General features: G+C 40.1%; 1 protein-coding gene across 1 annotated transcript; it reads left to right on the top strand.

Annotated features, from left to right (window-relative positions):
• Positions 1 to 1235: 1235 nt before the first annotated feature.
• Positions 1236 to 24245, top strand: LOC124272322. Its single transcript, XM_046707497.1, has 7 exons — positions 1236 to 1774; positions 13260 to 13341; positions 14903 to 14960; positions 15606 to 15727; positions 20161 to 20304; positions 20995 to 21041; positions 21744 to 24245. The coding sequence occupies exons 1-7, from the start codon at positions 1706 to 1708 to the stop codon at positions 21777 to 21779; spliced, it is 558 nt and encodes a 185-aa protein (XP_046563453.1). The 5' UTR covers positions 1236 to 1705; the 3' UTR covers positions 21780 to 24245.
• The last annotated feature ends 668 nt before the right edge of the window (positions 24246 to 24913 follow it).

Below are 24913 nucleotides of genomic sequence, written 5' to 3'. Positions count from 1 at the left end.
TTTTCATTCCGTTGGACACGACAGAATGATGTCTGTTTTCAAAGACTTGGATCAGATGCTATAATCAATGGCATGTTCACTGATGTATGTCTGGGCGTTTGATGCAACACAGGTGATACTGTTTGATTCCTGACATCCCATATACATAGGTGTGTCATACATCAAACACAACTCACTGATCACACCCGTTTTCAATGAGCGTTCGTGAATAAAATATAATGAATTTAGGTTACCTGATTGCCTTGGTCAGCGAGCTCAACAATATCAATTCCATTTATCGAACCGGAGATACCAAGTATATTTTCTGGGTGGATGGGGACCAGTTACTTTCAAAGAAAACAATAATCTGGCAGCGGCTTTAAAAAGTTCCAAAATATGCTGAAAGTCCTTGAATGAGGGTGTTCTTATCATAAACAAAATTGCGTTCCTTACTTGCATTATAAACTTGAAAATAATATACGAACTTTTTAATTTTACGAGGCTGAATGTCTGGGCTGATCGTGACATCACCATGGAATAACCATTTTTTCTCTTATTTAACCAGCATCAATCATGGGTGTTACTTTATATATCCCGATAGTTTTAAGAAACAATGAACTATAATGACCGCAAATTGATGTTTCAATAAGGACAGAGTATTGTTATGTGGGTACTTCTCAATATATCCGTGAAGATCAGGGTTAGAATTGATCTTCAGCAACCCATGCTTGTCGTAAGAGACGACTAACGGGATCGAGGGGTCAGTCTTGATTGACACAAGTCATCGTATCCCAGCTGCGTAGATCGATGCTCATGCTGTTGATCACTGGACTGTCTGGTCCAGACTCGATTATTCACAGACCGCCGCCATATAGCTGAAATATTGCTGAGTGTGGAGTTACCCGCGAAATTCGTCTAGGAAAATGCTTCATTTGACGGAATATACTTTATGTATAATACAACATGCGGTAGAAAAACTAGTCTCGATTATACAACGAAAGAAATTCCATGAGCCATGACAAAACTGGAGAAAATTATACGAATAGATCACTGAAACACAGGGATTTTGTCGAAAAGGGTAAGCATGTTGGGTCTTGATTTATAATATTCGTCATCAAATCTACATGTATCGCCTACTGGCGTCCCACTAGAATAGCCCCCTGACACACTTCCTGGTGAATGCGAGCCAGATGGCAGCCGAGGGGAAGTTAGCCGCGCCCAGCACTGTACTCCCTGCTCTGCGGTGGACTGTTCTGTAGATGATGTACTCTCGCCGTTCATTGCCAGTGACAAAGAGAAAGCCATGGTCTGCAGCAGAGCGATAGGCTTTATCAATTTTGAATTAACGGTTCGCTTTGACGGCGAGCAGGCAAGTTGGCGCATCAGTTGAATATTGGCGGGGAATATGCAGCGTTGAGTGGAGATATAGTGAAGCTGGGTTGTGGTTGTTAACGCTCAGTTGCCTGTACATGTGGATGTAATAACAACAGCTCGTGCTGTACAGAAACTGTACGGAAGACAAACGCACGGATTTGACTGATTGTTGATTGAGTTTGACTCTGACAATAAGCTTGTTTAAACTTTGTAACATCACGAGATATATTATCAGGAAGTCACTGATATATTCTGGAGTGAGTTGAACTGAGACCGCTGTCATTTTAACAAGGAACCCGTTCTCTTTCATCCCGGATTAGGATTAAAGTGGATAAGGATTAACACTTGAAGTATGACGAAGCAGGGAAACTCCGGACAGGTGCAGGTTATAGATGGGAAGAAGAAGTCTTTGTGTAGAAAGGTGAGATGTCTATTTGCGCTGACCACTGACTGGCCACTGACTGTGCCAGGTACAGGTCAAGAGACGGTGGAATGTGGGAAAAAGAGGGCAGTGAAAAGATACAAGCATGTCTATGTCTAAATTTAATAGGATTGGTTTAACTTATCTTCAATTTTACAAAGCGATCAGAAGGAATATGTATTTTAGCTGACAGAAATGGAAATGTGGTATTGCTACGGGCTACATAATACGCGTTGATGCTGGAGTGCGCTTTTGGAACGAACTATGTTACAGTAATGTTGCCGTGATATAAGGAGCGAGTGAGTTTACTTTTACGCCGCTTTTAGCAATATTCCAGCAATATCACGATGGGGAACACCAGTGATGGCTTCACACATTGTACCATGTAGGGAATCGAGGCCGGGTCTTCGGCGTGACGAGCGAGCGCTTTAACCACAAGGCCACCCACGCCCGCCCGTGGTATAATGTAGGTAACGGAATAATCCGCGTGAATCTGAATGTGGAGGTATGTCGTGACCACTGGGCATTACCTGGACAACCAGAACAAACGGTCACGACTCCACCACATACCTAAGAAATCCTTATACAAATACAGCATAAAACAGGCTTCTTTTGGGTTGAGTGTTAGAATACGTTACGAAGCTCCCGTTGCCATGGCTACATTGACTGGGTGATTAAGCTTGTGTTATCATTAACCGATGTCTAGAGCCGTTGTTCATAATATCTATCACTGGTCAAGGCGCGACTTTTAGTTGCCGCCGTCTTATAGTTGAAATGTTGTCGAGTGCAGCGTTAAAGAAAGCAAGACACATAATTATCACAGTGGCAACGTTCTTCCTACCTCGCTCGTATTATTCTTTTGATAAACAGATTAAATTTAATAAACATATTTAATAAAAAACAGATTGAACCTAAAATCCGAATCCAAATACATGTACCTTACATTAACAATTTAAGCTAGTTGCTATGTTTTACTAAAGTGAATTAGTTTTAACAGTTTTTTAATGTTAGTGTTGGGTTTTCAATCAAGAGGTGGTTGGGTAGCCTAGTGGTTATAGTAGTCGCTCTTCACGCCGAAGGTCCGCGTTCGAATCCCCACATGGGTCCATTGTGTGAAGCCCATTTCTGGTGTCCCCCGCCGTGATGTTGTTGCAAAATTTCTAAAAGTGGCATAAAACTAAACTCACTCACTCATCTAATTAAATTCAAATAATTTAGTAGTTCTTTCATACTAGTACCCGACATCCCTTGTCTAAACAACGAAACAATATACAACAATAAAACATTTAATCAATATTGTAAAATAATTTATTCACAAAGTGAATAAAACAAACTCTTAATGTAAGAAACTAATTAATTTATATCGATTATTTCAGTGCCTTGGTCTTAAAGGTAAAATTAATGTAAACCATCAAATATGCCTTATGTCTGAACGAAAACTACAAAATATGGGATGTTTAATGCCCACCAATCTATTCAATTATTCAGAAATTATCATGTTCTAGTCAATCTGGTGTGTCATTGATGCTGCTGTCGACAACGTTCGCCTCATTGTGGACACAGCTGTGTTCTGGCCTAAACATTGTTTTGCTTATTCCAACAAACTATGATCGATAATGGAATATGTTCATCACGGCAATGCACAATAATGTCCCAGGCAAGAGCTGTTTACTATCGTACTATAGCAGCAGTGATAACATATTTTACGACATATATGATGGCGATTGGTGGGGACTTATTCCAGCACCGTGCACATGGTATATATTTTCCAATTCTGAAATGGACACAGCTAAAAATAGCAACTAAAGCTTCCGTCAATTGTTGCTTTGTCAACACCTTGCCGAAATGTTAACCAAGTGTTTTTAATTCACCGACATAAAATTGCATATTTATTAGTTGAAATGGCCTTTGTGTAAGTAGACTAGCTCTGTCGATTACTGCTTGGAGCAAGTGTAAATAGCTATACCCGGTGTGTCAATTTCTGTCAGTCAGTAGGGAATTCCACTCACGTTGTCAATTTCAGTAATTGATTACCAGCAATTCATATGTTATGATTTATCAGTGGTTTTAATATTCTCCATTTTTCAGCAATATGTTACATGTAAACAGCAAAAACCAATAATCAATTATCTCATTACCAGTAATATATGTTTTTATATTCTATTCCATACAAGTATCAGAAAGAAACTGAGTGATCGTGCCTTCAGTTTAAGTATTCACGACGTCATTAGCTAACAAGCATAATTTGTAAACGCACCTGTCGCATCAATCGATCAGATGACAGACCACTGGTGCATTAAGCGAAGAATCCATACTGTTGTTAATATCACTTGAGTACTTGTAACAGTATATGTCAATTTTAAAGTGATATTGATTTGTAGCCATAACAGGGAAAAAAAATTCACGCCACCGGTGTTTAAATGGTCCCCATACTTGCTAGATATTAGCTTAGAGGCAAGAAGTTATGGATGTTAACTTCTGTATTTTGAGGAACACGACGCGAATATACTCCGAAACGTCGTGTCCATCAGAATAAAGAAATTGACATCCACAGATTCTCGCCTTCATGTGTATCACTACTAAATGCCGTGTAGAGACTAGATATTAGCTGCATTTATACCTAAATAGTGAGTGAGTGAGTTTGATTCTGCTTTGAACAGTTTTCCAGAAATATCACCACGTGTCGGTTTGTTGTGGTAGAAATACCCGTGAAGATCTAAACAAACTGTTTTGTACATACCAATCCCGTGAAGATCCGGGTTAGAATTGATCTTCAGCAACCCATGCTTGTCGTAAAAGGCGACTAAAGGGATCGGGTGGTCAGGTTCGCTGACTTGTTAAATGCATGTCATTGCATCCCAATTTGGTAGATCGATGCTCATGCTGTTGATCAGCAATATTCCAGCTATATGACGGCGGTGTATCAATAATCGAGTCTGGACCAGACAATCCAGTGATCAACAGCATGAGCATCGATCTACGCGACTGGGAACCGATGACATGTCAACCAAGTCAGCCAGCATGACCACTCGATCCCGTTAGTCGTCTCTTACGACAAGCATGGGTTGCTGAAGACCAATTCTAACCCGGATCTTCACGGGTCTCTTCGGAATGAAAACACTCCAACTTCGCCGTCAAACTACATTCATTCACTTGTCGGTCGGTGGGGTAGTCTAGTGGTTAAATCGTTCGTCACGCCGAAGACCTGGGTTCGAATCCCCACATGGGTACAGTGTGTGAAGCCCATTTCTGGAGTTCCCCGCACGATCTTCCTGGAATATTGCTAAAGCGGCGTAAAACCATATTCAATCTCCATGTGCACGTTACGTAAAAAACATCAAAGACATTACATGCTGAGCTGTTAATTTCATGCCAGCCATTCACATAACTCGGGACCCAGTTCTACAACATTTCCGGCGTTATTCGACGAATGTATTTTAAACCAAATCCAGTCGTTTTACCATTTCCCCATGTGGAATCGCACAGAGCGAGCAATAACCATTCCATGATACGACTTTCACTCTACAGATGTTGCCAACCCCACAACTTTCCCTGTGGTGCTCCTGTTTTCGCCCGTCACGTGCTGAAGCTTTCGTCGACGACACGATCAACACCTCACGCGGTGTGTAATTCTTATCGGAAGATCCGGGCGTGTCCATTCAGTTGCGTTTTGGCGAGAAGGGCATGACTGGGAACAATTGAAAAAGTATCATCACTGCAATTATGGGGGTGTTACCCTGTGTTCTGTACTTGAGGCCTGTGTCAGCTGTCGATTTTTCTTGCATCTGTAAGTGTTTTGCGATTTGTCAGGTTCCTCCTCGGTGAAATATAATGTACGCAATACGTGTGCTTTTTCGTTATCGTAGTTACCTTTTCGAGTAGGGATGCATAGAAATGCGATGGCGGATACATCAACAAAATCTGCTTTAGAAGTTGACGAATCGAAACGAATGGCCACGTTTCTGTAGAAATAGGTATCTGTGAGACATATTCATGCTAAGGAAACATGACAACAGCGATTGGCATCATCCTGAGTGAGTGAGTGAGTTTACTTTTACGCCGCTTTTAGCAATATTCCAGCAATATCATGGCGGGGAACACCAGAAATGGGCATCACATATTGTACCCATGTGGGGAATCGAACCGGGGTCTACGGCGTGACGAGCGGACGCTTTAACCACACCGGGACACCACCTTTATAGCACTGAGCCTAATATCCATGCATCAAACATTTAGATCTATCACAGTTCCGGGTCGGTGGGGTAGCCTAGTGGTTAAAGCGTTCGTATGTGGATACAATGTGTGAAGCTCATTTCTGGTGTCCCCGGCCGTGACATTGCTGGAATATTGCTAAAAGTGGCGTAAAACTAAACTCACTCACTCACTTTCATTATTACACTACCACTTACGACAAGTATGGGTTACTGAAGGCCAGTTCTAACCCGGATTCACATCCTACTACAAACATGTGTTGATGAAGATCAGGAGAGACTTCTTGGATGGATCACGATCAGTTCTAACCCGGATCTTCTTGTCTGGGTCACGCATGTAAACGAATGCTTTAAGGACTACCTGATAGAGAAGTAAACATTACCCACGATACGATGTTCGCATTTCATTGTATCCCAATTGCGTAGATCGATGCTCATGGCGTCAACCACTGGGTTATTTGGTTCAGACTCAGATAGTATGGGGGCGGTGGGGTAGTCTAGTGGTTAAAGCGTTGGCTCGTCACGCCGAAGTTCCCCACATGGGTACAATGAGTGAAGCCCATTTCTGGTGTCCCCCGCCGTGATATTGCTGGAATATTGCTAAAAGCGGCGTAAAACCAAAACTCAGTCAGTCAGATGGAGTGGTGCTGAGTGTTATACAACCAACAATTAATACAGTCCCACTTTAATTGATTGGTGTTTCCGAAATTATCGTTGAAAACAAGGACGATTAGACTAGGAACCAGCAACTCAGTGGGGCAATATTTTCATTAAACTGACATTTGGGAATTGTCGTTTGCATATATTCGAATGTCAATCACATCATTATCTCAGTCATAGTCCTAATGTTGGCGTCCATGTCCTACCAACTCATGTGCATATCCGAGGCACTGCTGAGTGTCACAGACATTCTGATTAAAGACACGCCGAATGAAACGCGAGACCTCATGCACCTCTCGTGGTAATATTAGACTGGGTTTCGTCTTAGCGTTAAAGGAAGGAAACACCCGTCTCGATGGACGACTTCCAACATGGCTGCCTCATGTTGCATGGATCAGTGACAATAAAGGTCGCTCGGCTTATACCTTTAACGCCATGATGACTTTAAGTAGTATTCTAGCTGTATGTCTGTGCTCTGTACATAATCGAGTCTGGACCACACAATCCGGTGATCAATGTCATGAGCATCGATCTACGCAATTGGGATACGATGACATGTGTCAACCAAGTCAGCGAGTCTGACCACCCGATTCCATTAGTCGCCTCTTACGACAAGCATGGGTTACAGAAGATCAATTCTAACCCGGATCTTCACGGGTTTATGTTATGTATACTACCCGTCAAAGGTTCAGACTCTCGTAAAGCACTAACTATATGTTATGTATACTACCCGTCAAAGGTTCAGACTCACGTCAAGCACTAACTATATGTTATGTATACTACCCGTCAAAGGTTCAGACTCTCACGTAAAGCACTAACTTCAGACTCACGTAAAGCACTAACTATATGTTATGTATACTACCCGTCAAAGGTTCAGACTCACGTAAAGCACTAACTATATGTTATGTATACTACCCGTCAAAGGTTCAGACTCACGTAAAGCACTAACTATATGTTATGTATACTACCCGTCAAAGGTTCAGACTCAGGTTCAGACTCTACCCGTCAAAGGTTCGTAAAAGCACTAACTGTATGTTATACTACCCGTCAAAGTATACTACCTAACGTCAAAAGGTTCAGACTCCCGTCAAAGGTAAAAAGCACTAACTGTATGTTATGTATACTACCCGTCAAAGGTTCAGACTCACGTAAAGCACTAACTATATGTTATGTATACTACCCGTCAAAGGTTCAGACTCTCATAAAGCACTAACTATATGTTATGTATACTACCCGTCAAAGGTTCAGACTCTCATAAAGCACTAACTATATGTTATGTATACTACCCGTCAAAGGTTCAGACTCTCATAAAGCACTAACTATATGTTATGTATACTACCCGTCAAAGGTTCAGACTCACGTAAAGCACTAACTGTATGTTATGTATACACTACCCGTCAAAGGTTCTCTCATAAAGCACTAACTATATACTACCCGTCAAAGGTTCAGACTCTCATAAAGTTCAGTTATGTATACTACCCGTCAAGGTTCAGACTCAAAAGCACTAACTATATGTTATGTATACTACCCGTCAAAGGTTCAGACTCTCATAAAGCACTAACTATATGTTATGTATACTACCCGTCAAAGGTTCAGACTCATGTAAAGCACTAACTATATGTTATGTATACTACCCGTCAAAGGTTCAGACTCAAAGCACTAACTGTATGTAAAGCACTAACTATATGTTATGTATACTACCCGTCAAAGGTTCAGACTCTCATAAAGCACTAACTGTATGTTATGTATACTACCCGTCAAACCCGGTTCAGACTCATGTAAAGCACTAACTGTATGTTATGTATACTACCCGTCAAAGGTTCAGACTCACGTAAAGCACTAACTATATGTTATGTATACTACCCGTCAAAGGTTCAGACTCACGTAAAGCACTAACTATATGTTATGTATACTACCCGTCAAAGGTTCAGACTCACGTAAAGCACTAACTATATGTTATGTATATATATATATATATATATATGAATATGAATATGTATGTGTGTGCTTACTTCGAAGATGAATTTATCCACTAACTTGGGGGAACCAACTTCAAACCTTATGCAGATGAATTGCACGAGGACCATGCATCAAATTGCTGAAAAGCATGTACAAATATCGTGCACGTGAACAGCTGCGTTTTGATGTTAAGTTTTGTTAAGAATTCACCAATTTTCACTGAGTTACATCATTTTTTGAACTCATTACGATAATATTTTCAACGTTACGAATTTGTTTTACAATACATCAGTTCATGTGTAAACAGTGCCTTTAAACAGTAGGGAATATTTTGCAAAATCTAGTTTAGAGGGGCGGTAGGGTAGCCTAGTGGTTAAAGCGTTTGCTCGTCACACCGAAATCCCAGGTTCGATTCCCCACATGGGTACAATGTGTGAAGCCCATTTCTGGTGTCCCCCGCCGTGACATTGCTGGAATATTGCTAAAAGCGGCGTAAAACCATAGTCACTCACTCACTCTAGTTTAGAACGTTGACTGAAGTAAGTGGTTACATTTACACTAGTGAGTCTAAACTTTTGCTGGGTAGTATATATAATAATAATAAATAATAATAGGGATATTTATAAAGCGCCAGTGTCCACCCACAAATGCATGCTCATGGCGCTGAGTACTTATGTACAAGGAGAAATGAAGAGTCACTGGATATATATAGCGCAACGTGATGCCTGAAACCGAGTTTGCAAACATGAAGTGATCGCCGAAACGTGTACTATTTGTTTGCCTCAGAGAAAGGTCGGTTATTCGTGGTCGTGACCTGCGTGGGGCGTGATACAAATTCTTATCACGTGTTGTGGGAACACCATCTCTAAGGGATTCACTCAAAACTACGAAATATCTTTTATGTTATTTTAGACGTACATTTGATTATTTCAATACATTCATAATATCACAAGTAATAACTAATAACTGAGACGACTGGACCAAAAGGACTAGGTTACACATCACAGCTATTCCGAAGTCAAAGATTTAGAAGGAAACGTTTTGATACGACCCCTTCATGATGTACACGCAGGTGACACTACTTTGAACCTCTTCCCATGCTTTTTGGAAATACAAATTTCCGTCACTCGCAGTGGCTGTGCATTGTCTGTTTCAAGATTAGATATTAACAATTTTTCTTTGCGAAAGACTTGGTATCTGACTGTTATTACCGCATCGGACTCTATACTCAGTATTTTCCCTGCGGTTGTGCTACTACGCTGTTGCTGGGGGTGGGGGGTTTAGCCTAGTAGTTAAAGCGTTCGCCCCTTATCCCGAAGATAGGGGTTTGATTCCACACATGGATACAATATGTGCAGCCTATTTCTGGGGTCCCAGGCCGTGATATTGCTGGAATATTGCTAAAAGCGGCGTAAAACTAAAACTCACTCACTCACTTATGCGCTGTTGTATTCTTTAAAATAATCATTTTCAATTTTTTAATATGCATATCATACGCCATATCATCTCATACGTCATATCTTAAAAAATTATATATTTGCTGTTCTTTCGGCATAAATGTACATTTTCAACACAGTAGGAGTGATATAGTCGCATGTTAATGGCTTGTCCCGGAATTTTTGAAGCAATATATTTGTGCACAAGATTACCAAGCCCCTAGATGCTTTTACAAACTGATGCAAGTTACGGATGAATAGACATAATCACATTTAACAACAATTCTTTTCAATTTAGAAAAAATAAGATATAACTTTATTATCCCGGAGGAAATTCTTATTGTATCAAAACGGCCTCAAAAATGAATATATACAAAATCCACAAAATATACACAATAATTACATGCACAAAATGAATGCTGATGATTCCATACAATTGACCACATAGGTAAAGAGGCTGAGTCAGTAGGTATCGCATGCATGATGACTATTCAAAAAACATTTGTTGAATTAATAACACGAATACTGGATGGTGTGGTATATTTCATATACAATAACAATCTCGATATGAAACATAATATGTGTCATGGTCCGAAATAGCCACTGGCCCGCTAGCCCGTGGCTAATAAATATCTAGTCGGGCCAGCTGTAAATCTCCAGTCACTGGCTCGACTGGCGAGTGAATTTTCATGGGGGATTTTGTAAAATATATCGCTCTCTCCGACTAGTTAAGTTATACTACACTTTTAAATCATGCAAGATTACGGCCTGGTAGAACTGTTCATCATATTAGCAGATTAATGATGAAACCCGTTTCATGCCGACAATATCTTATTCTCATCTATTTTTGTAATCTTTTACTTAGTTTCTACATTCAAATTTCGGACTGGTGAATTATTTTGTGGGCTAATAACTTTCAGGCATAGCTAGCCCGACTGGCTGGCAAACCTTGGAAACTATTTCGCACACTGATATGTATGTGAAGTTTGATTTAGAGTTATCTACTACAGAGTCAATGTTGTCGAAAACTGATGTTGTTTTTCCACATCATAATCAGTGTGCGAAATGTACGCTGGTACAATGGTTGTTCTCTTTTATGAGTATATCCCAGTGCCAATATTCCAGACCGCGAGAGGATATATATCACACGATCACGCACTTGAACGCAACTTGATCTCCTCATTACCTCCATAACAATTATTGTTAAATCGCCCTTTCAAAACCAATCGATTCTCTTCATGGTAGGTACCAGAGAACGAGTGATTGTGAGCGTGTGAGAAGGGTTTAGACATTTAACGATGTCAATGCCGTACAACGGCGCTCACACCAATCAATGGCATTCACACGAGTGAATTCAGATAGACGGTGATTGAGTCAAAGTGTAGTCATGGGCCTGATCGAAATATATCAAATATTCTAACCTTTTCAACTGCAAGAGGTGGGCTCAAAGTAATGCGGGTCACAGACGTTCGCGTCTTTGATGAAGGGAATCCGTGTTGTTTAACCTAGGAGTGAGTGAGTTTAGTTTGACGCCGCACTCAGCAACATCCCAGCTATAATAATCTAGTCTGGACCAGACAATCCAGTGATCAACAGCATGAGCGTAAAAAGCAACAAAATCCGTTCCATACTCACAAGAAATATCTGCTAAAAGCAGTTTCCAATGCACAGTTGTATCATGAGTGCGAGGTTGGAACCACTATTAAATAACGAATGACACCCACCGAAGACACTGATCACAAACACATGCAGAGGCAAATCAATTGTTCACCTGAAAAATAGCACGGAAACCCATGAACTGCGTACCCTGATGCAACAAAATGAACTAATTTCAAAAAGACCTTTTCAGGTCAACAATGTCATTTTCAAATAAAGGTTGCCCAGTACATTCTAAAATCTATTAATTTTTTATCATAAACGAGAAAACGATGTACATACAATGCAGATCGAATTATTGAATCCTTGTCCAACTGCTATTCAAATTCTAAGCTTTCACATACATTAAATGTTATCAATACTATTGCTTATATTACATTTCTGCAATGATTGCACTACACAGATGTTTCAGTGATTAGGAATGTATTTTTCACGGTTACAATCCCTTACATATATGGAATGTAAACGATTGCTCCGTACATCAAAAACTGTCGCACGCGGTGTTGTCGGTGTTTGCCGAACTGGCCTCAATCACAAGTTGCGTAATAGGATATTCAATAAGAGCGTTCCAAGGTACGTAACTCTATGGGGTTCGCTTGAAATAAAGTTCGGTCGGTAGAGGGCGCGAGAGTCGATTTAATGCAACGTTGCATTATTTCATTCGAACTTTTTAATTTCATATTGTAATCTTGATACGTAATAGTTTTCGGAATAAAGTATATGTTAGCTTCGCTAGGGGCTGATAGTTAGTATTAATGAGAGAAATGATATATTGATTTTTAGGGAAGAGTGGCGTGATAGTGTGCCTTTAACGCCCATAGAGCACTCTACATGTACCTGTACTCCGGACAAGCTGCGTGACACAGATATTGATTACCTAACGATGAGTGCAATATGATGCTATTACACATGTACGACATATGTTACATACGAGACGTGTTTAAGGTCACGTACTGTGTAACTGTCAACCAATTTATGTTTGTAAATAAGCTAGCGAATTTTTTGAAGCGCTAATAAAATATATCTGTCATTAGCGAGAGGTACACGTGCTCGGTTGTGTTCAGTCCATAGCAAAGCGGCATGGGTTGTTTACGACGTCTTGTTAGTGAGTGAGTTTAGTTTTACGCCGTACTCAGCAATATTCCAGCTATATGGTGGCGGTCTGTAAATAATCGAGTCTGGACCAGACAATCCAGTGATCAACAGCATGAGCATCGATCTACGCAATTGGGAACCGATGACATGTGTCAACCAAGTCACCGAGCTTGACCACCCGATCCCATAGTTGCCTCTTACGACAAGCATGGGTTACTGAAGATCAATATTCTAACCCGGACCTTCACGGGTCTACGACGTCGGAATTCGCTGTGTAAAGTAGCGTCGATTTTCATAGCAGGATTACTAATCGTGGGTTCGAATCCTAGACTTGGTTTCTCCACACGATACACGAAAAAACACCTAACTGCTCCCTGAACTTTCGTTTTATCAGTGATGTACCTGCTAAAACAACAATCCTTTCTGCACAGGTTGTGTATTAATAGTATTTTTAATTTCTTGTTTCAGACCGCGTGCTACAAGTTCACCCTGTTCATCGTGGCGGTGACACTGGCGTCGCTCATCGTGTCATGCGTCGTCGTGGTTGTCTGTAAGTATTATTAAGTACAAGCTGAAAAACAGTCACAACTGTTTGAAGAAACATTATCCACCTAAACAATTTCTGGCAAGTTACCTTGTATGTCCGCGTGGTGGGCGAACTGTCTAAGGCGCTAGGCTAGTGATCTAGCGAGCTCGACGTGCCGAGATCGAGCCCACCTGTGACCGGGTCTATAAACCTAGGAGTAAACTTTGTGTGCAGACTCTTCCAGTGTTGTCACAACCCCTAGTGTACAGTACACAACCCTGTGCACTTAAAAGAACCCACGAAATTACCCAATGGTGGCCACATGAATACGTGCAAACACCTAGTTGCGGTACAGCAACGTGCAGTAAAACTTGTGACTATGTGTCCCAGTCCACCCAGCTGTGAATGGGTACCTCGTGAGGGTGGGAAAGCAAGAGTTGTATACTACCCAGGAAGTTAAGATTGATAATACAATGATCGAGGGACATCTAATGATCGAGGGGAAAAAAACAAAGCGCTGAGCTGAGCTGGATATTGGCGCCATAAAAAATCAAAATAAAAAATACATGTAAATAAATATATAAATAAATAAATATGTCAGTTGCGATCAATCGCTAAGTTCTAATAATACAATGTCTGGGAAATGCGAAATGTATGCATGTCATGACAACCACTGAACATAGCTACTTGGCCCAGTTGGCCTTAATGTAGTAGTCAGTCAATAACATGAACGATATACCTTTACTTCTATGAAATATACGTTCTTATCCATATTTGTAACATGCATTTGGCATTAAAGTACATATTGATTATATACTGAGCAAAAAAAGAAACTTCACGTGTTACTTTATGTCCCGAATATACCCATAGAGAACAGGGTCGCGCTTTTACAAAGGAACGTGCTACTTGCACCCCGCGTGGACCTTAATTCTGAAGACCGCCTCCGTGGTGTTGTGGTTAGAGCGTCAGCCCGGAGAGCGGAAGTCGATCCCCGACTGCGTCATACCAAAAGACGTTAAAATATGGTACTTGTTGGTCCCTGCCTGGCGCTCGGCATTAATGGGTACAATAAGGACTGGTCGGCTCGGAGTCAGTCTGAGTGGGGTATTCATGCTTCACTGCGGCATGGTATCTCAGTGGGCTAGCACTATAAAACCAGCTTTTGTCTGGGCTCACACGCATGCACGTCGTCATATGAGCGAAATATTCTCAAGCACGACGTTAAACCCAATTTCAACTCACCTCACCTTAATTCTGAGAGCAGAGAGTTCCAGAACATGGGACAGCAACCTGAAAAGGCGCGATCTGACATCACAGAGGTGGATAGAAGTTGATTTAGTTGGTGATCACATGAACTAGGCCTAGTGAACTGGGCCTAGATTTTCGAAGCTCTCTTTGCGCTAATATAGTCGTAAGTGCCATACATTAACATTAACTTACGACTATCTTAGCGCTAAGAGAGCTTCGAAAATCTAGGCCCTGGAGAGTAAAGGGAGATCAGGTCATTTAGATATGAAGGATAACTGTCATTGAAGAGACAATCATATATCAAAATGTGATAACTTAGTGTAAATTCTATTTTCAGTGCGTGGTCATTTGATTGAACCAGAGAAGGTGAAGGTCACAGTAGGAAACCTCGAGCTGTAAGTAAGGGCCGGATGCTCCGGGTTTAAGAATCAGTTTAAGCGGAGAATAATTCAGGTTCTTTTACAATATACTTTTATATTCTCTAGATTCAGGGAATAACTGTACTGAACGAATTGGGGACGTATGCCGGTGGTTATATAGCCGCAAATTTAGTTATAGTATTTACCAATCAGAAGTCGTGTTACATACTAAGTTGATGTAGAATAATAAATAATCGAGGATGAAATGACGAAAGTGGTTGAAGTAGGTCGGATAGGATCAGTGATGGGGTGAGGCCGCTCTACTGATCTTACAAACACCCCCAACCATCCCACCTCCATTTCACGTAGCATTTTCTCATGCCACCAATCCCCCGAATGATAAATGACCAGTCCCTGAATATATTTCCACTTTATCATTATACTTTGTAAAGTACTTTGGAATGTTTTCATGATACTTTTTCATAACACGAACGTAACACTTCACCCTCCGATCCCCATGTCCCGGAACCCTCCCTAGAATAAGTTACCAGTCCCTAAATATATGTTCTAATTTACTATGCTGTTTACTTGTTCTTTATAATTTTTGAAATCAGTTTTTCATAACACAAACGTAACACTCCACACTCCGATCCTTATGTTGATGTTTTCACCACATTGCAGGGAAGTAAACAGAAATGTTTACGACAAGCTGAATGATTACTATCGCATGCTCGACGTAGACGGAAACGGAACGTACTCGATACAGGCGGCCAAAGCGCACTTCAAGTTTATGGACAAAGACAGTAAGTTGGAAAAGGGCACATTTGCTCTTTTGTACACTGATGGTCTTTTTGTACGTGATATTACAGTAACTGCTAAAAGCAGCGTAAATCCAGATTCACTCACTCACTTTTTGTAATTCCAGAAATCGGTTGAGATGGGTTTGATGTACTTTTTAAGGTTTTAGCATGATGCATATGGGAGGAAATCTTATAATTTTACCCATTTCGTGAAACCTTCAACCGCAGGTATTGTGCTGACAAATAAATATAGCCGAGAATGAATCAGGATTAGAAGTCGCGATCATCGGTTTCTTATCCGACTTACCGACTGGCATCAAGTGGAAAGCATTGTCTTACAATGAAATCTCTTGTTGTCTATGACCTCACAGACACTTTAGTTAGCTAAATCTCTTGTTGTCTATGACCTCACAGACACTTTAGTTAGCTAAATCTCTTGTCGTCTATGACCTCACAGACACTTTAGTTAGCTAAATCTCTTGTCGTCTATGACCTCACAGACACTTTAGTTAGCTAAATCTCTTGTCGTCTATGACCTCACAGACACTTTAGTTAGCTAAATCTCTTGTTGTCTATGACCTCACAGACACGCCTATGACCTCACAGACACTTTAGTTAGCTAAATCTCTTGTTGCCTCTATGAGACCTCACAGACACTTTAGTTAGCTAAATCTCTTGTCGTCTATGACCACAGACACTTTAGTTAGACCTCACAGACACTTTAGTTAGCTAAATCTCTTGTCGTCTATGACCTCACAGACACTTTAGTTAGCTAAATCTCTTGTCGTCTATGACCTCACAGACACTTTAGTTAGCTAAATCTCTTGTCGTCTATGACCTCACAGACACTGTAGTTAGCTAAATCTCTTGTCGTCTATGACTGACTGACTGACTGACTGAGTTTAGTTTTACGCCGCTTTTAGCAATATTCCAGCAATATCACGGCGGGGGACACCAGAAATGGGCTTAACACATTGTGCCCATATGGGGAATCGAACCCGGCTCTTTGGCGTGACGAGCCAACGCTTTAACCACTAGGCTACCCCACCGCCCCTATCGTCTATGACCTCACAGACACTTTAGTTAGCTAAATCTCTTGTCGTCCATGACCTCACCGACACTTTAGTTAGCTAAATCTCTTGTCGTCTATGACCTCACAGACACTTTAGTTAGCTAAATCTCTTGTCGTCTATGACCTCACAGACACTTTAGTTAGCTAAATCTCTTGTCGTCTATGACCTCACAGACACTTTAGTTAGCTAAATCTCTTGATGTCTATGACCTCACAGACACTTTAGTTAGCTAAATCTCTTGTCGTCTATGACCTCACAGACACTTTAGTTAGCTAAATCTCTTGTCGTCCATGACCTCACAGACACTTTAGTTAGCTAAATCTCTTGTCGCCTATGACCTCACAGACACTTTAGTTAGCTAAATCTCTTGTCGTCTATGACCTCACAGACACTTTAGTTAGCTAAATCTCTTGTTGTCTATGACCTCACAGACACTTTAGTTAGCTAAATCTCTTGTCGTCTATGACCTCACAGACACTTTAGTTAGCTAAATCTCTTGTCGTCTATGACCTCACAGACACTTTAGTTAGCTAAATCTCTTGTCGTCTATGACCTCACAGACACTTTAGTTAGCTAAATCTCTTGTCGTCTATGACCTCACAGACACTTTAGTTAGCTAAATCTCTTGTCGTCTATGACCTCACAGACACTTTAGTTAGCTAAATCTCTTGTCGTCTATGACCTCACAGACACTTTAGTTAGCTAAATCTCTTGTCGTCTATGACCTCACAGACACTTTTAGTTAGCTAAATCTCTTGTCGTCTATGACCTCACAGACACTTTAGTTAGCTAAATCTCTTGTCGTCTATGACCTCACAGACACTTTAGTTAGCTAAATCTCTTGTCGTCTATGACCTCACAGACACTTTAGTTAGCTAAATCTCTTGTCGTCCATGACCTCACAGACACTTTAGTTAGCTAAATCTCTTGTCGTCTATGACCTCACAGACACTTTAGTTAGCTAAATCTCTTGTCGTCTATGACCTCACAGACACTTTAGTTAGCTAAATCTCTTGTCGTCTATGACCTCACAGACACTTTAGTTAGCTAAATCTCTTGTCGTCCATGACCTCACAGACACTTTAGTTAGCTAAATCTCTTGTCGTCTATGACCTCACAGACACTTTCGTTAGCTAAATCTCTTGTCGTCTATGACCTCACAGACACTTTTGTTAGCTAAATCTCTTGTCGTCTATGACCTCACAGACACTTTAGTTAGCTAAATCTCTTGATGTCTATGACCTCACAGACACTTTCGTTAGCTAAATCTCTTGTTGTCTATGACCTCACAGACACTTTAGTTAGCTAAATCTCTTGTCGTCTATGACCTCACAGACACTTTAGTTAGCTAAATCTCTTGTCGCCTATGACCTCACAGACACTTTAGTTAGCTAAATCTCTTGTCGTCTATGACCTCACAGACACTTTAGTTAGCTAAATCTCTTGTTGTCTATGACCTCACAGACACTTTAGTTAGCTAAATCTCTTGTCGTCCATGACCTCACAGACACTTTAGTTAGCTAAATCTCTTTTGTCGTCTATGACCTCACAGACACTTTTAGTTAGCTAAATCTCTTGTCGTCTATGACCTCACAGACACTTTAGTTAGCTAAATCTCTTTGTCGTCTATGACCTTACAGACAAATCTCTTGTTGTCTATGACCTCACAGACACTTTAGTTAGCTAAATCTCTTGTCGTCTATGACCTCACAGACACTTTAGTTAGCTAAATCTCTTGTCGTCTATGACCTCACAGACACTTTAGTTAGCTAAATCTCTTGTCGTCTATGACCTCACAGACACTTTAGTTAGCTAAATCTCTTGTCGTCTATGACCTCACAGACACTTTAGTTAGCTAAATCTCTTGTTGTCTATGACTTCACAGACACTTTAGTTAGCTAAATCTCTTGTTATCTATGACCTCACAGACACTTTAGTTGGCTAAATCTCTTGTTGTCTATGATCCCACAGACACTTTAGTCAGCTGTGCCACTTGTTTCTCTTTCATTGAACATGGTTATGTGACCATTGGACTGGCATCAAAGCTCTCGTGAATATATCCCGCGGAATGCCCTTTCTAGGCAGCAACACCAAACATTATCCAGAGAGTCCACGATATGACAGAACTAGTTTAGAAGGCTCAGGATAGAATACATTCCATTGTCACAATTCTGACAATGAAAAATGTATCAACTCTCTCGGACCCAAAGCTTTTGAAATCTGAAAAGATTAGCTCTGTTCGAAGCTGATCGAGAAAGATCTTTGCACCGTTTGTCTTTCTGTGTGAGGCTGCGAAGTCATCTCACTGGTTTAACTCTCCACAGCGAATTGCAACATTATTAATTTTTTGGATATCTGGGTCCCCATAGTGATACAAATTTTATCTGAGCCCCCAACAAATATGGAATAATAAACCCAAGAAACTGCACTCGGTAAAAGTTATGTTAAGGAGTTGCACAATTGGATGAAAGTGTCCTGCCTAACCGTAACATCCGTGCCAGTGTGCGAAATAGGTTCCATATTTTGCTAGCAAGTCGGGCTAGCTATGCCTGAAAGTTGCTAGCCCACAAAATAATTCACTAGCCCGAAATTTGAATGTAGACACGGGTTTCATAATTAAGCTGCTAATATGATGAACATTTTTATCAGGCCATAATCCTGCATGAATTAAAAGTGTATTCTAACTTAACAAGTCGGAGAGAGTGATATATTTACAAAATGACCCCATGAAAATTCACTAGCCAGTCGGGCCAGTGACTGGAGATTTACTGGCCCGACTGGATTTTTAATAGCCACGGGCTAGCGGGCCGGTGGCTGTTTCGCACACTGACCCGTACTGAGGTGGACGATAAGCTGATCTCCTTACATAACAAACATACAGGACATGTTCCAAATACCGTTGCCTTGGAGTTTAGCTGGACTTGTTTTTAACTTTGCGAAAGACTACAATGTATATGCACTTTATAATGACACACATTCTACACAGTTCGTGCATGTGTTTCACGTCATAAATATTTGACCCGTGAAGGTCCGCGTTAGAATATCGATCTTCAGTAACCTATGCTTGTCGTAAGAGGCAACTAACGGGATCGGGTGGTCAGACTCGCTGACTTGGTTGACACATGTCATCGGTTCCCAATTGCGCAGATCGATTCTCATGCTATTGGTCACTGGATTGTCTGGTGCAGACTCGATTATTTACAGACCGCCGTCATATAGCTGGAATATTGCTGAGTACGGCGTAAAACTAAACTCACTCACTCACTCACTCATATATATTTCAAATTGAAGTTATGGTGGTAATTTCAACACAACTTGAAGATGAAATATTGCCGAAATAATAGCGCATTATTCTGTATCCAGGGGATGGAGAAGTAACGTCAAAGGAGGCAAGGGAAGCTACTGGTAGGCAGTACAAGTTTATCTTCGAGGCAGAAGATTTTGATTCAGATGGCGTCATCACATCAAACGACGTCACTGGCGTACACAAAAGAGTGGACATCGACGGTAAGACACATTGATGTTGTGGCTGCAAACATTTGTGAGTTGCTCTGAAACCTCGCATTAATCGTTACAAATGTTGCTTTTCAATGTGCACCTTGGGCACCAACGTTTTCATCTTGTTTTTTGGTTCTCATGTGTGCTTGTATGTTCATTTTACGAGTTTTTACAGTAAATACTTTTGCGAAAGATTTGTTTTTTTGTTTTTACATCTGACGGTTAACTGGGCAATATTCTAGCGGTACTGAAGCAACATATCAGCCACATTCAGACAAAATTCCAGTAATATTCCATGTGTTTTCAGCATTATTCCAGCTTATTTCAAGCTCTGTTCCAGCAGTATGACATACATGTTCCAACTATTCCAGTTTTCGAACCCACACGTAATGCTACTTCCAGCAACATTCCACTAATGGAACCCGTGAAGATCTGGGTTAGAATTGATCTTCAGTAAACCATGCTTGTCGTGAGAGGCGACAAACGGGATCGGGTGGTCAGACTCGCTGACTTGGTTGACACATGTCATCGTATTCCAATTGCGTAGATCGATGCTCATGATGTTGATCACTGAATTAAACTCACTCACGCCACTAATGGATATTTAATGATGCAATTCATACGATATACCCACTTACAATATGCACGTGGCCAGTAGACATTAGGGCATTAATAAAGGTTTTCATTTCTTTGTTCCAGATGATGAATTGGTATCAAAAGATGAATTTATCTTTTACCATGAAATGGTAAGTTATCATGAGGAGAATATACTTGAGTACTTTATTACAAGCTCCAGTAAAATAATGTGTAGAAGATTATACTATAGGTTACACTATTTTTTCCATTTTCATAAGAATGCGTTGTTAGAGCTTATGTGTATGGACGACTCTAGGTGTTCAGGTAAACCTATCAGGTAAAATGAAGTAGTTATTTGACCATTGAACGATATCAAATCATGGATGTACCTTTAAAAGTACTTCCTGTCTACAGTCCATTGTTTTGATTGCGGGAATCCAAGCAGGAATATTTATCGGGATGCTTTAATAAATCCATCAACATAGTGCTTGCCTCTAGCCTAACTGCCCTATCCATTTCCATAAAGGGTATCTTTGACTAAGTACAGCACTTCAAGTATTTTTTTGATGACACTTTATTTTTTCACAAATTGTCCTGAATCTTCCCCCATAGGTAAAGGAAGGGGTTTATGCAAAGTTGAAAAAATCAGTTGTTTTGACAGATTAAGATAATCCTGATGATATTAAGTGGTATCTAAATCATATTTATAGTGTTGTGATCAACTAGTGTTAATGTCAGTATATATTAAAAGAACAGAAAACCTAAATCGGTGTTGGTTTCCAATGCTAAAACCTCTCAAATGCTTCAACATTCCTTGTATATTATCGTGGTAGACTCTTCAAACCAGACCATTTTTTCAATATATTTTCCAGGCTCGTCGGGCGGCGCACGACCGAGGGGCTCTTTAACAGCTCATGCAATTACTGCCACTGCCGTTTACACCTTATGATGTCTATGAGTGTCCATTTCATCTTTGAGAACATCGACACATCTCTGAAGCATTAATGGATGAAACTCGATTTGTTTCTACTTTGGGAGTTTCCATAGTATGTTATTAAATACAATACACCTTCATGTTCATGCAACATTAATTCGGTCTACGAGAAAAGACAAACAAAAGTTCTGCTTGTACAATTTTACTCCCTTATTTACATCATATTATATATCTAGTCATTATTATTCAGCCCCTGGGAATCAACTTATTTACATCAGAGATTATTTTTTCATTTACCGACCCTGGTAAACCTTTTTGTAGCTGTAACGAAATGTTCAAAAGCAGATCATGAGATAAATACTAGTAACCACACAACATATTTTTGTTTACCATTTCTCAAAAACATTAATGATTAATATAGGATTAAACGTGGCATCCTTCTTCACTTGGATTAAGCCCTGTATTGAATATGTCTTAGCTAAAATGAGTTGAAGTGAAGGTCAGTGTTCATTTTCTTGTTGTAAAATACGGTTATGAAATGTTAGTTTATCGGGGCACCTCAACAGGGACGATTGAGTTTAGTTGCATATATATAAATAAGCAAAATGACATTCTCATGCTGCTTATTAAAGGTCAAGGTCGCCGTTGAAGTTGTTATGAAACATGGTTGTGACATTCATTGACAGCTACTGTAGCACTTTCACTTGTGCATTCCTGAGACTTGATAATTGTTGGAACTTCAGATGATGCCTTAATCAAGGATTGGAGAACAAGTATGGCCTGAAAATACCAGGTGTTTTTTCAATACTTTAGAAGCTTTGAGAAAATGGTTACAAGTTCCTTCTGTTTTCCATTCCTTCAAACACCCCCAGTCACATATAATTTCTTTCAATATGGTTTCTTCATATTTTAGTAATTTTGTATGATCTAATCACGTTTCCAGGGCTTTTTATTATATTTACCAGCAAGAGTTTGTCAAGTGGTTATCTTTTCTTTGAGAGGCATTTAAACGGATGACAGTATATGGATGAACATTTTTGTTGCAGTGAGAGCGACGTTTCGATGTAGGTTCTAAATTTTAACACATTTATCAAGCAAGTGATTGGAGCACTTCCCTAAGTGGTTATCTCATTGGCATCAGTTTCTTCCATAGATGGTCAAGCTCGTATATAGCTAAAGACGGTCTTCTAATATTAGTCCGTTCAGTCATAAAGTCTTCATCTACAATTCCCTTCTATTAGGAGAGTTTTAAGCAATTTTCGTAAATGATCTTTGTCAAGGTTTTCATTTTTTCTTATTCAAAAATATAAAATGGACACATTGAGTAAACTAACCAATGTTATTTGTATATAAAGACAATGTAAATGAGGAATGAACATTTAAATGGGATGTCTATCACATCAAGCTAGACCACATTACACCGTGAGAGCAACAGTTACACGTTCCCTACTTGGGTTAATTTCAATTACCCGGTGGGCAAATGTGCCTTAGTGCTGTGGGGTTCTTTGTATTTCCAATGAAAGAAGTTAAAATTTAAAATAAACTTGAAGCAGCGAGTATTTCTGCGGACACAGGCATGAATCAGTTCCGCACCTTTGGACTAAATCTTAAAGAAAGTTGGTTCATGCGTTGTACAGTGTTGAAAAAATAATGTTATGTTAAACTTTTTAAGGGCTTTTTCGTGTGATCTTAATATTGGACTCCTCGGTAGAACGTGTATCTCTCATGTACATTCCATCAACATTTATCAATATTTATCAACATCAGAATTCATACATCATCATGTGTAGATCAACGCCTGGAAACAAACTCATGCCCATCGTATATGCATATACTTGTAAATATGAATGTATTTATGTATTTTATTAATGGTTATTAGGTCATGCAGTATATCCTTTACAGTAGTAGGAATAATAGTGCTGTTCTCGGTCGATTTTGTATTTGGTAGTACTTGAATCTGTACTTTACTGAGAACGTCTAATCTCAAATATAACGTGTTACATTTGACCACTTTCTAAATGGCATTGTGTATTCATAGCCTTCGGCTGCTTGAGGACCCTGTCGGAGTCGTTCCAATTCACATTTGTCAGGGGAGTACACAAAGTCTAGACTAGACTAACAGCGATGGCTGAGTCGGTTAGATCGCTGACTTTGTGTGCTGGCGATTAGGCGACTCAGAGAAGGTGGGTTCGAATCCCGGATGGAATTTCCCCCAACAAAAGCACTATAATCGGTGCTTTACTTTGAAAGCGCAATCCTAAATGAAACATATGTAACTTGCATTTGACCACATTTTGAATGGCATTCTTTATTCACTTTTACAGTTGGCAATAGAATTTGCCATTTCGTTGTATCGTTCAGTTGTCGTTTTCTCTGTCCTTAATGTATGTTCAACCACTTGACACATGGTAATAATAAACTTTGAACGTTGTATCATAAATACGTGTGGGTATTTCCTTGGGACTTCGCCACCAGAAAGACTCTACTGGTTACAGATTTGGATTACATGATTGACCGTTCTATCAAAGTGTTCCTATCTGTGTTGTTTCGAAGTATCTACCTTCAACCCAAAACATCTACATTATATCAGATGGCTCCAGAGAATCACACCACGTGGGCTGAAACGTCACACGATAATGTGCCAAAGCAGTTCTACGGCGGGTACACCGACTGTATGATGAGCGAGCGTTGGTCTATACGACAACCCACCGCTTGTCTCTAAGACGATTTTAATGTGCAGTACATTCATACTCCTAGTAGAGAACATTATGTTGTTTGCAGGAGTTGATCTAGTGCTCAAACGCCAACATATGTCTCTCATTATATGCATGACACTGGTGTTGTTTTATGCCACAATGTTCCAGCAATATGACGGCGGTCTGTAAATAATCGACTCTGGACCTGGCAATCTAGTTATTGAAGCAATCGGGATATTGACATGTGTCAACCAAGTCAGTGAGTCTGACCCCCGATACCAAAAGACTAAGTTTGAAGTCTCCATACACCGAGTTTTATTATAATCCAGGCTCAAATAGAAAAGATGTTTCTACTCGGTTCTGTAAGCAAGCTCAAAGTCCTGATATATTTCTAATATGCCTTCAAGAGCAA

The sequence above is a fragment of the Haliotis rubra genome, unplaced genomic scaffold, assembly GCF_003918875.1.
Source record: "Haliotis rubra isolate DU_JTF1 unplaced genomic scaffold, ASM391887v1 Scf1685, whole genome shotgun sequence".
Taxonomy (NCBI): domain Eukaryota; kingdom Metazoa; phylum Mollusca; class Gastropoda; order Lepetellida; family Haliotidae; genus Haliotis; species Haliotis rubra.
Note: the sequence above shows the minus strand (reverse complement) of the source record. Positions and strands in the feature narration are given on the sequence as shown.

Excerpts from the sequence above, each read along its gene's own strand:
- LOC124272322 (XM_046707497.1), top strand. The coding sequence starts at position 1,706 with ATGACGAAGCAGGGAAACTCCGGACAGGTGCAGGTTATAGATGGGAAG. Across the intron at positions 15,728-20,160 it reads CAAGTTTATGGACAAAGACA|GGGATGGAGAAGTAACGTCA; the intron begins GTAAGTTGGAAA and ends TTCTGTATCCAG. Across the intron at positions 21,042-21,743 it reads TTATCTTTTACCATGAAATG|GCTCGTCGGGCGGCGCACGA; the intron begins GTAAGTTATCAT and ends TATATTTTCCAG.